At 43.6% G+C, this 12,637-nt stretch overlaps 2 protein-coding genes across 2 annotated transcripts in view; one reads left to right on the top strand and one right to left on the bottom strand.

The window, feature by feature from the left end:
* Positions 1 to 12,637, bottom strand: part of cdh23 (cadherin-related 23) — a 142,105-nt gene that overhangs the window by 34,826 nt on the left and 94,642 nt on the right. The window contains exons 15-26 of the mRNA XM_068741568.1: positions 11,488 to 11,593; positions 10,883 to 11,010; positions 9,995 to 10,067; positions 9,118 to 9,234; positions 8,724 to 8,836; positions 7,242 to 7,349; positions 3,928 to 4,117; positions 3,521 to 3,666; positions 3,056 to 3,275; positions 2,410 to 2,562; positions 2,115 to 2,228; positions 1,442 to 1,590 (exon numbers count right to left, since the gene is read on the bottom strand). Coding sequence (XP_068597669.1) covers positions 1,442 to 1,590; positions 2,115 to 2,228; positions 2,410 to 2,562; positions 3,056 to 3,275; positions 3,521 to 3,666; positions 3,928 to 4,117; positions 7,242 to 7,349; positions 8,724 to 8,836; positions 9,118 to 9,234; positions 9,995 to 10,067; positions 10,883 to 11,010; positions 11,488 to 11,593 — 1,617 coding nt within the window. The remainder of the gene's footprint in view (positions 1 to 1,441; positions 1,591 to 2,114; positions 2,229 to 2,409; positions 2,563 to 3,055; positions 3,276 to 3,520; positions 3,667 to 3,927; positions 4,118 to 7,241; positions 7,350 to 8,723; positions 8,837 to 9,117; positions 9,235 to 9,994; positions 10,068 to 10,882; positions 11,011 to 11,487; positions 11,594 to 12,637) is intronic.
* LOC137895424 (uncharacterized protein C10orf105-like) lies at positions 345 to 830 on the top strand. The gene has a single exon (XM_068740885.1). It carries the CDS (start codon positions 345 to 347, stop codon positions 828 to 830), a length of 486 nt encoding a protein of 161 aa, XP_068596986.1.

The following is a 12,637-nucleotide window of genomic DNA, read 5'->3' on the forward strand; positions in this document are numbered from 1 at the left end:
GGGGGGGTAGAAGTGGTAGACGCTTTTTGTTTTACAAGGGGTATTTTAGTAAAGCAAATTTGTTTTACATTGACGAGACCACGTCGAGCATGAACTGCTTTGTGGGCCTTCATTTAATAGCTGCATAATTGCTGTAAATGCCAAACGCTCGCTGCGTCTGCGTCTGCTTGGAGGCATTTGTGTGTGTGTTTGGCTTAGCTCTTGAGTGCACGATCCCAATAACGTGAAAATGAACCTGCTCAGCTGCTGCTGAGGCCGACGACACACACTCTCACACACACACATGCAGAGAGACAGGAAATGACATGCAACCTAATGTTGTCCTCTTCTTCATGTAGGGCAACATGGCCACCACTGAGCCAGGCTTCAACCTCACCTTCACCTCTAGCACCGAAACCCTCCTGACAGCCACTGCCACATCTCCCTCCATCCTACACCCTCCGTCTCATCCTTCTGAAAGCTATGACCCTCACTTCACCATCATGGTGGTCCTGGGTTTATCGCTGCTGCTGGCGGGGCTGGCGGCCTTCTTGGCAGTGTGCCGACCCTCCCAACAGGACGGGGAGTCCGAGGGCAGCTGTGGAACCGGCGAGAGCTGGAGCCGCGGAGGAAAGCAGTCCAGCGAGCCCCAGCTGAAAGTGTGGAAGAGACTGGGGTCTTATCGGCGTGCATACAACCTCTCCTTCAGGCGGCCGCCCCATCGCAGGCCGCGCGAGTGTGAGAGCACTCGGGTGTCCCAGACTCCTGTCCAGCAGACACCACAGCCAGAATCCGGCACGGCGCCCCACCTCACTGTGCCTTGTCTATTCGACTACGTTACTGAGATCTGACTCACGGACCCCCTGAAAGGAAGACCGGCTGCACTGTATATTCATTGGTGCTTCAAACTTCACCAAACACCAGGAGTAGGGTTCATGAAGACGCGTTCTAAAGGCTACGTGGACGATGTTTGCAACAAAACAAGGGTTTCAGAATGTTATTAAAAAAAGCCATTGTAGCTGGGTTTAGAAACCAAGTGTTTTTTTTTGCTGCGCATACATTTTGTTTATCAGTACAGCTTTGTACTAAATTTAGTGGGGAGAAAATGTATTTAATCCAGACATAATTCAATTTAATTATATGTTTCCAAATAAGGATTTGATACATCATCAAATCTCACATTCTCCGTGGGAAATATTTTTTCTAGATCCGTTTTGATGACAAGGATTTCGTGCCGGTCTCAAACCGTGATGAGTTACCAAATCCTGACAAGGCAAACGCAGCCTGAGCCAAAAAGAGAGCACTCTGTAACAGCTTGTTTTTGTGCTTTGTGATTCTCACTCTAATAAATGGTTAGGGTTAGGACATTCTAAGTTTATCAGCTGTTGTTCAACAGTGTGTGCATGTGCATGTATGTACATGCGCTTGTGTGTGTGCGTGCGTGTGTGTGTGTGTGCTCCACCTGAAGGATGCTGGTTCCTTGGGGAACACTCTCCAGTACGCTGGTCTCATAGCTGTTTTGCAGGAAGATGGGTCTGTTGTCGTTGACATCCTGCACCTCCACAAACACAGTAGCTGTGCCGGTTCTCCGGCTGCCTGCAGGACCATTGTCTGTGTGCACAAATACGTTCACGCAAACACACACACACACACACACACACACACACACACACACACACAATCATTCAGATTGCTACTCATTTCAGGGCTGATGCAAAAACTGATCTGAACTTGCCTTATTGCAACTTGGGCCATGTTCAGATGTGTGTGAATTAGGACAATATGCGTATGCTTTTCTCTTGCACAGTTTTACATTGCCTCTGCCTCCCCTCTTGTTTCTGTGTCCCCCACCCCCACCCTCACACCCCGACACACACACACACAAAAAAAGCAAGCCTGATTCAATGGTTTCCAAAACAGGAAAGCCACAGAGTTTTTGTTCTGTCTTTTCAAACAGCAACAAAAGGAAGTAGAGAAATACAGTGAAATCCTTGCAGATGTGCAGGCATTGCTTTTCATCATCGTTTTACAGTGGCAGCTCATAATGCCTATTCTTACAACTACGCAAACAGAATCTGTAATGAGAAGATAGAAGATGACGGATTTAAAATCATTATCCAGAGGTATGAACTCACCTATAGCTTCCACGATCAGCGTGTATGCCGCTTGGGCTTCCCTGTCTAATCCAACCACCGTCCGGACGACACCGTCTCTGAAGCCGACGCTGAACTTCCCGTCCTGGTTGCCACCTAAGAACAAAGAACATTAACGTATATATAAAGGATGCAATGATCTCAGCTCAAACACAAAGTCATGCCGTGATGGATGGATGGACAAAGGCACCGTCCGTCCACATAGTCTCCATATTTGTAAAACAGTGTGACCCAACAGACACACAAAAGAAAAACAGTTCCCACTGTGACCTCTGACCTGTGATGAAGTAGCTAAGCTCGGCGTTGAGGCCGGCGTCGTTGTCAGAGCAGCTGAGACGTGCTACAATGTGGTCTCTGGGCACGCTCTCCTTCACGGAAACATTGTACACGCGCGGGCTGAAGGTGGGCGTCTCATCATTTACATCCAGGACTGACCCACGCCCAAAAGCACACAGACAGAAAGACACGACGACACACACAGATAGATGCACATGAGGACAAGTAAGGCAGCAGGGTGGCGTTGTGAGTAGAGACTACTGCTAAAGGGGATGGCGTGGAATCTAGAGAGGCTTTCAGGTGTCCTGAGCGCCGTCATCAAGGGAAGTAAAACAGATTCATCCAATGTAAATATTACATACAGTTCAAAATGCCACTAAACCTAATTCAGTTTTTCCATGCACTTTTAATTAAGTCTGATGGTTTTCATTGCTTTAGGGTGTTTCAGGTCCCACCAGCAGGGGGCGACATCCTTCTCAGCAGATTCCTCGCAAGTCAGTGGCTTATTATTTATCATAATGAAGTAACTGTTCATATCACCTAATTATCAAACCTTTACTTGGCAGGTTCATTTAAGAAACTGCATAGAGAAATCCAACTTCATTTTCTCATCATCATCATCATCAGCCACATCTGCAGGCTCTCACCCGTGATGGTGAGAGTCGAGGTGGAGGTGCGAGGGAACTTCCCCGCGTCGAATGCAATTATTCTCAAGTGGTACAGTCCAATCTGCTCACGGTCCAGGACTGCTGTGGAAGTGAGGACGCCGATGGAGGCGTTCAGGTAGAAGTCGAGGCGAGGCATTCCCATCTGTAAGGCCATCGTAATCAAACCATTCTTATCCTCATCTGGGTCCGCCACCTGGACCTAGAGCAGAAAGACAAGGGATGTGACAGAGGGAGGGCAACGGAGAGCAAGAAAAAAGTACAAGTCTAAGGATAATGGTTAAGAAAGAAAGAGGTAGGATCATATAAGGTTTTACTTCAATTAGATAGTAATGAATGATCATGAGGCGCTGCCAGGAACAGCATATCCCAGATCCCAGAAAGCTTTTTTTTTGGGGGGGGGGGGGGGGGGTCAGAATGTTTTTAAATAACAATCTCATATTATACCCTAAAAACTGAAGAGCCAATGGGAAGTCCTTCTGGTACTTCAGCCGTAGAGGGCAGGTTGAGGAAAGTTGGGTCGTTGTCATTGAGATCCAGCAGGTTGACGAAGACTGTGGTGCTGGCTGAAGCACGCAGTGGAGGTGTTCCACCTGAAGAGGGGGCCAGAGGGTCATATTTAAAGGCCCCATAGCTCATCGTGAAAGGAAGGAATTTGCAAAAAAAAAAAAAAAGGTTTTATGGTCAAAATTAAACTCAAGGCTTAAAGAATTCTGATTAATTGCTCAGCATGGACATCATGGAGATAATGATATAACGATATTGAATCTTACTTTCTCATGAATCATGAGTCAGACAAATCTACACAGTGAAAAGCAAAGTCAAATCCCACCGCACGCATCCTCATGACTCACCGTCGACGGCTGAGATGATGATAGTCCTCATAAGCGCTGCATCCCTGGGGTTGGAGCTCTCTCTGTCCAGAGTGACCCCACTGGTGCGGATCTTCCCAGTACTGCTGTTGATAGCGTAGAAGGGGTTCTCTGGACTGATACTGTACCTCACTGTCCCATTTTCCCTATTGTCAGGGTCCACTGCCAAAACCTGGGCAGACGAGGAACATAAAAAAAAATATTTCTGAATGATCTTTAACTGAAAGTTAACAATCCCCCCCCCCGCCACCTAGAACTAGATGTTGGAATGACAAGATGCATGAAATCTCAGTCAAGTGCAATTCAATAAAGAGCATTTTATATATGTATATATATATACACACACACACAAAACCCCATTTAACATTGGTCAGCTAAAGAAAATGGGTAATGTCACGTTTCTGACACAAATTGGCAGTAAATGTGAGAAGCTGGAAGCCTGCCTAAAACTCAGTCTGACTTTTAAAGAGTTGATCAATTATTCAGTACGCCGACTAAAATGTTAGAATCTTGTTAATTGGTGATTAAAGGTAGAAAGGTTTTGCAGGTACTTAATTATTAAGGGGACATTGTAGGTAGCCATCCCAGAGGCTGCTGCATTGATCAGGAACTGGATGGCAGCTAATAGATGATGGGCCATGTCTGGCTGGGGCAGGCTGATATACTGGACTGCAGCAGTGGTCAGACTTCAGATGGGCAGACTGCTGCTTGGAACAGAGATTTGAGCGCAGCTTCACTATATATGTGCAAATATGCCATGTACGAGGCTGCAGTGGTGACATTCTGCTGCGCTGAGATTTAAGGGGGGGGGGGGGCGATCCTGGCCCTGAACGCAAAGAAATTCATCAGCTTGTCGGACACCTCTGCAAAGAGTCAACCGGCGGACTCCTGTCTCCATGGAAACAATGCTTTGGGCCAGACGTATATTGTACAGTGAATTACAGGACCGCAAGCATGCTTGCTGTGATTTATTGTGCAATGAGCAGACATGCAAAGTATGTCGTCTTCATAGTTATACTATAAATAAATAAATACATCTCCGAACTGAAGGGAGGAACATAGAGAACATGAATAGGCATTTTAGCAGCAACTTGTATGTTAAATTTCTCTTTCCTTTTAATTTCTCCATTCCACTCTCTTGTTCTGGCACGAAAAGCGTTCTTACTTGCATTTGCCAACAGCTGAAAAATTTGCTATGCGTATGACTGCAGGCTACATTTTAATTAGCAATCGGACTCTCTTAATTACACTCACTGACTTAAATTAATGGATAATCGGGACTTAATTTACGACAACACACTGGCAAAGACACCAGCAGGACACTGAGAGCGTTTGAGCTGAAATCGAGTGTTTGTATTGGGATGTATTTCGCATCTGTGGTGTCAGATTACGCAGCTATATCTGTCAACATGTACAGGACCCCTTCAAAGACCTTCTGATGCAAACCGCCGCGGTACAACAATTGATCACTCTGATCATACAGTTGACCTTTTTTCATAAAAAAACATTTTCCATAATTAAAGTTTGCAAAGTCAGCGTAAACAAATTAAACCACACAGCAAAGTAATGAATAAAACCAGTAGAAAAAAAACACACCACCCGAAGATGCTGCTCTCTCTGCATGACATTTGCATATGAAAATGAGTCCAACACGTCAATAAATGAACCCCCTACCTTGTGAACATTGACCACCTTCTTAAAACAAACAATAAAAACATAAGAAAAGCACTCGACATTTTGTATGATATTTCATATCGGACCCTTTTATGACTGTGATTTTTGGTGAGGGAATTGAATGCATATTTTAAGATGTGATTTTTTTGGAAAAAGCCAAAATTACAAGTGAATGGGAAATCTGGATTATTTTTGGATCCAGACGGGCATGCGGATCGCTCTCAAAATCTTAATGGGATCTAAATTAGACCAAGACCCATTTTTCAGATTTTATTTCATCAAGATCCATGCAGCAGTTTTTCCATAATCCTGCTAACAAACAGACAGAGAAAAAACACAGGCAAAAACACAACTGCACTGGTGGAGGTAACGAAACAAAACAGGCTTAAAGTATCCTCCCAGTGTTTGTGCTTGAGTAGTTCATTTTACAAACGTATAATTTATTTTAGATTAATTGTTAGTTTGCATCGGCGGTGTAAAATCATTTTATTTTTATTTTTCTAATGTTACGTTGCATCAATTGAGTTATTGAATATTGGTTTTATTTTTATTTGTATTGTTAAATTTGTATTGTTAATTGTGGATGATTTATGTACGAAGGACTTTCAACGGAAACAAGACCGCAAGGGCTTTTTTGAAATGCTCCTCTTAGACAGGATGTTTGACTTTATTTGTACTGTAATACATGCTACTTTGTGACTGTACTTGTACTCTTACATTCTATCTAATAAATATATTCATATTCATTCACAATAGATTACTGTATGCTAATTCTGATTGGTTGTGAAACTTTAATACACCAGAATGTTATAATTTCTAGAATTTTGACATTAAATAGAATAGAAATTAAAATAGAAAATAAATATGAAATTAAATAGCTCCTACATACGTCATGGTTAAACTTCAAACAGACAAATCAACTGATTCCTTCTAGTCTTTGTGTCAGTGTTCAATTTGCTGTTTGCATGGACGTCCGGTTACCTGCAGTCCTCTGCCATGACAATGTCCTTACCCAGAATGCACCGGGGGTTGTGTCGCGATCATTTTGCTTCTGAAGTTGATCACCATCCCCTTGGTCTCAGCCACATTCAATAAATAGTGATATTTTCCAGACCGCTCGACAAAGCTGTCCGCCAGCACAATCGACTCCTCCCCCTGCCCCTCCTTTATACACTAAACCACTGAAGGACCATCACACAAGTTCTCCAAACGGCATGATGCAGAGTTGGAAATAAAAATATGAGGTGTACAAGGTGATTAGTAATGGACACAGTGCATGCCCCTGCGGATCAGAACCAACTGCAGTGTGTCTGTCATGTAGTTGTAATCCTGGAGGTGGTGGAGCTCCACCCTCGTAGTCTGCAACTTCTCCCTCAATAGCAGCGGCCGGATGGCGTTGGTGCTTCTCACAGCACAGCTGTTTGAGCCAGACGTGATTGGTGGCCTTTTTCATCTCAATGAGATATGTTCCTACCATCAGGGTTGCCAGTGCATGTTTGGGTTACGGTATAAAAAACGTCTTTAGACATTAATGGCACTGAATGAGTTAACATTAAAATTGGAGACGTGGGCTTGCAGTCAGCAGCCGCCCAGAGCAGTTGTGTTAGGCTAGGCGCACTCACAGAGAAGACGTCGGTGTTCACGGGGCTCATCTCTACTACGTTGGTATGGTACGGCTCGTCCCTCCACGCGGGGGCGTTGTCGTTGATGTCCAGGATTGTGATGTTCACCTGACAAAAGTGGGAGCAAAGACATAAAGGTGTAGTTTAAGATGTGCCTGAAATAGAATATATTTGATCCGTGATGATGAATGAGTAAACATTCTTCACTTTACTCCATTCATTCCCGTTAGAAGCAACGGTGTACTACGATATACACAATGTCCACCCAATAATACTTTCAGCAGTACTCCCAGCTCCTCCACCTCCTGTTATTGAATCAATTCTGTTTTCAAAATGTTGGATCCCTTTTATCTGCCAAGTTTCTGTCATAATCAATACCATAATATTTTGTGTTTTTTTGCACATGCGTGGTTTAGTCCTGAGGCATGTGCCCTTAGTGTTCCCAGGGCAAAAAGGGCAGGTCTAGGGAAGGATTTGCAGAAACACGTTTCTACCCAGGCTCACTTGGTTGTTAGTGGTTTTAGTATTCACGATTGTTGTCCCTCTTCTTTCTATTTTATTTCTGATTTGATTAAACTTTTAGATTCTTTCAACCAAGCTCAACACGAGAAGCTGCCCAGCCACGACATGTCGAGGATGTTTTAGTTAAGCACTTAAAAAAGACAATGCAGGAAGGCAGAACAGATAAGGAAATAAAAGTTTTATCCTCTTATCAACATGCAATCAACGGAATAAGATCCTTTATAAACCATAAACTCTTGTACTGGTCCACAGCATCACCAGCCCTGAGAAATGTGAGGAATTAATTATTTTCAAAACTAAATCGGTGAGATTTGGGAGCATCTTAATACTGAACTCCGAGAACATGACTCGGATTCCTGCCCCGGATCAATATTAACACACGTCACTCAGATCTGTCAGCTCTGGAGCGCACTGCTGCACTCCAAAAGTCATCCACCTGCCCTTCAGACTGAATTCCCACTTGATTATTAAAAGCTATAATAAATGGTTGGCCTGATATTTAGCCCCTTATCTATTGGTATTTTATTTTCCCTCCTAATATTTGACATGCCATTGTCTACCCCCTTCTTAAAAAGCCTTCCCTAGACCTCTATTTTAAGTCATTTCAGTGCAGTTCCCGTTTACCTCAACAAAATCAGCTCCTTCCTCTCACCTGCAGGATTGGAGAAGCCCATCCAGACTTCTGTTTCATCATGACCAGATTATTGCAATGCTCTTTTATTTTGGTAGCAGACTAAACATCCAGAGACTGAATTCAAAATGCTTGCTGCCAGACTTTTTTCAATTATTTTCAACTTATTTAAAGTTGACTTCTTTTATCATTCACATAACTCTTTATGAAATGTGCTAAATGAATACAGCATGTTATTGAAGTAAAAAGTAAAGTCATTATCATCAACACCCATCATGGTAAATTATTGATTATATGATGAATAACAACAACAATAACTATAACGCTACCGTTGCAATGCCAATCTTCTGCTGAGGGCCAACCCCCCCATCTACTGCTCTGACTATCAGGATGTACTCTGACTTCAGCTCTCGGTCCAGCAGGGCTGTGGTGGTGATCTCTCCTGAAACACAGAATAAATATCATGGAAGGGAAAGGAGCCTCTTCATTTCAGGATGGACTTGCAGGAAGAAAAACAAACAAACAAACAACAAAAAACCCTACAGCATCCTCATAAGGTGTACAGCAGCTTACATAAGATCTAAATAACTGCAGGCATACGTACACATATAATATTGAGAGTAACACATCATTTAGTAAGTAAAAAATGGAATCAATGCTCTCAAAATTCTGTCTCAATTGTACTTTCAGAAAATACACACACACACACCCACACACACACACCTGACCGTGAATTGAGACGGAACTGAGAGGAGCCCTCCAGGGAGTAGATAAGCGAGGCCTGGCCAAACTCCCGGGAGGCGTCCAAATCAGTAGCATTCACAACCAGCACAGTTGCCCCTGTGGAGGAGAGGGAGGGCAGAAAAGAGGATGACAGGAAGAAAGTTACAACTCATCGAGTTGGAGAAAGAAGGAAAAAATGAAAAGAGCGTTTGAATCATGGGAGAAATATGTGAAGTCGTGTACAGAGGGAAAAATGGACGTGGAGAGGCAAGCTGCAGAGACAGACTGAAATGGTATTCAGAGAGCTCATTTCTTCACCGCCCCCATCCACCGCTCAACTGATGGCATGGCAGTGAGTGGGTTTATGGATTAGCGGATTATCAGCTTGTTTGGCACAGCGCATATTTGGCAGAGGCCTGATCAATACACCAACAGGCAGCGGGGATGAGAGGCCAGCCAGAGCTGCAGGGCTAGCACCGATTTCAACCATACAGCCCATGTCTGAGGTCCCTAAAAGAAGTCTCCAGCATCTGCTGGGGCTGAGAGAGCAAGAGGAAGGGGGAGGGGGGGGGGGAGTCAAACATCACATTTCCCTCAAGCAAATAGAAAATCATCTATTGTCTGGAATAAAAGCGTTCTGTGAATGCATACATGAGAATAAATAGCACGGCCCAGCATTTAGAAACGTACAAAAAAAATAAAAAGACAGTAAAAGCCGGATGAACCATGTAAAACAAGACATGAAGAAACACACCCCTAAGGAAACACAGCTATTTGCTGAATATATTAATAGTTCAGGCAATTTAAGCAAGAGGCGACTGGATGTGCTGCAAATGGTCATGCTAAGACTCCTTAGCAGCAATGTCAAATGACTCACCAGCATTAATGTTCTCTGGGATTTTGACGATGTAGGATGACTTGCTGAATTCTGGTGGGTTGTCATTTTCATCCTTGAGAGGAATAAATATTGACAACAACTCAAATAAATGTGCTAAACGATGTGGAAATGTGCAGAGTTCTTCAAAAAGAGGAACTAATTCCTGATTGAAATGAACAAATTAATGAAAACACATTTAAGAATTAAGACTCTCAAAGCACAGTATTCTTTTAGTGGTAAAACAGCGGTGGCCAATGCAGTAATCTAAACAAATTATCCTAACCAGGAAGGCACGATGCAAAACCTATGTGGATAGGAAGCAGCTAAAAAGCAGAAGCTGATGTCGGCAAAAAAGAAGATGCATTTAGAATTGATATGGCTTGTCATTATGAATAATACTGTGACTAGCGGCATAATAAAGTCTTAACACAGTCTTTCTGAGAGTGCATTTCTATTTCTCACAACCTCAGACTCATTGCTTTAGACTTTTTCACACCAACACGAGACCAGTCGTGTGGCTATTCGCCGAGAGGCTCCCCACTGTGTGAGCTGCTGAGAAATGTTAACACTTCAACAACAGTCACTGGCACCATTAGCTGCCTGGGCTCTTTTTTAGAATGGTGTAAAGCATCGTGTGTGATGCTGCCTGCGACTGATAAACCCCTGTGGTGTGAGTCACAACAGAGAGGGGGGGGGGCAGAACCCTGTCGATTTTTGCATCCCAGCATAGATTGCTTCAATCATTTTACACAACATTCCTTCCGTTGTACATATTCTCACTGTCCTTGCATATCCACAGACTTTCTGAATGTGTTCTCGTTTCAGTGTTTATGACCAACGGTTCCATTTATAATGGATGCCCGGGTGCATTTGCAGGGTTATACTTACAATCACCTCGACAGTGACAGAGACGGTGCTATTAAGACCTGGGTTCCCCCCATCTTTTACCATCACTGTCAAGTAGACCATTCCTTTGGGAACTTCTTCGTAGTCCAGAGGCCTGGCCGCAGTGATCACTGACAGGATCAGGGACAGCGATGGAGTCATTGAAAGATAAAGTATTAAGCGAAATGTGCCATTTAACGTGGGACCCGCAAAACATCAAAACATGGCTTCCTGTTAGAGCATAACATTTCTCTAGCAAGAATTGAATATAAAATCATACTGCTCACTTTTAAAGCCCTCAACAGCCAGGCCCCTCCTTACCCTACAGAGCTCATTATGCCATATTCATACCTGTCAACCTCCAAGGCTCCATGGCCTTACAAACCGTTGTATTTTTCCTTACAAAATACAAAATAATCTTACACCATTATTTATGTACATAGTTGGACATTATTAATTATGATACAGTTTAACATTTAATATTTTAACTAAACTAAAATATCCATTAATAATGCTTCCTACCTGTCATTCTCTCTCTCTCTAAAATAAAATTAAATTGACTTTTGCTTGTCCCTGCCCGTACTTCCCACTCCTAAAGATGGACGTACCTGCGTAGCCTTCTACCATGACGATGCTGAAGTAACTGGGGAAGGCTGAAGCTGAAATGATGGCGTATGTCAGGAAGTTGTTGGGAGGAGAATCCTCGTCTGTAGCCTGTGGGTGGGCAGACAGTGGAAGACAGGAATGCCTTTAACATATGCTTCAGTGACAGTCAAACGTCCACAGAGAGAGGTGGACTTGAGCGAGTGAGACAAGATGACAGACAGTGCAAGAGGACAGATGCTGCTGCAGACAGTGCTGATATTTACGTGTGCACGTTTGCACAGCATGGGCATGTTCTGAATCTGTGCACATGTACAGCCAGGAAGTTGTCAGTCAGAGTTATTGAGCAGATTAAAGTGTTGCAGGCATTACTACAGGACGAACACCAACCGAGCCAAGACAAGCCAATCAGGCAGAGGACAGACACAACTATACTTTGCAGGGCTAATCCAAAACAACAGCGACAACAACGATGACACCCCCTTATTATTCCCAACTTGGCAGGAACTTAAATCAGTCCTCCGGCTGTGAGGAGAGTCTACTAGGCCTCACTGGCATCATTAGAAAGGGACAGGTTGTCAAAAACACTCACTGGTATCGCTCCATAACACACATACCTCGACTCTTTGATTTAATGCCAAAGTGTTGAGTAAGCAATACCTTTCTTCCCCCCCACAAATTCCTCAGCTGTGGCTTTTCACTTCCAAACTGTCTCCCGACATTTGTGAAAACTCAACAAACAGTTTCATAATTGACTTTTCATTTATAGGAGTTGGAGGCAGCAAATAAAACAGACTGGCAAAATATGTTTTGGGTTGTTTTAACAAAGAAGGAAGACTGGTCATACAAGTAATATTTTTGAAAAAGAGAATCAAACAGCAGTAACACCTCACCTTTTCCAGTAGTGACTGTGTGTGTGTGTGTGTGTGTGTGTGTAGTGGGTCCCAGGGTGAATTGCTGACACAGAACCGGTTTTCCAGTGCCTTTTGGGCAGCATATTAATATCAGTATTGCTAGACTAATCAAACACAGTGAGTGAAGCGTTGAGCCCAGTCATCAGCTCAACGCCACCAGTTGCAATCGGAGCGCCGCGGCGGCGCGAGCCGCTGCTGCACCCACCGACAGAGGTACGCTTTCACTCGAGGGCGCAATCAA

This window comes from Brachionichthys hirsutus, chromosome 7 (assembly GCF_040956055.1).
Source record: "Brachionichthys hirsutus isolate HB-005 chromosome 7, CSIRO-AGI_Bhir_v1, whole genome shotgun sequence".
Lineage (NCBI taxonomy): Eukaryota > Metazoa > Chordata > Actinopteri > Lophiiformes > Brachionichthyidae > Brachionichthys > Brachionichthys hirsutus.

Coding starts and splice junctions, on each gene's coding strand:
- LOC137895424 (XM_068740885.1), top strand. CDS start 345: ATGGCCACCACTGAGCCAGGCTTCAACCTCACCTTCACCTCTAGCACC.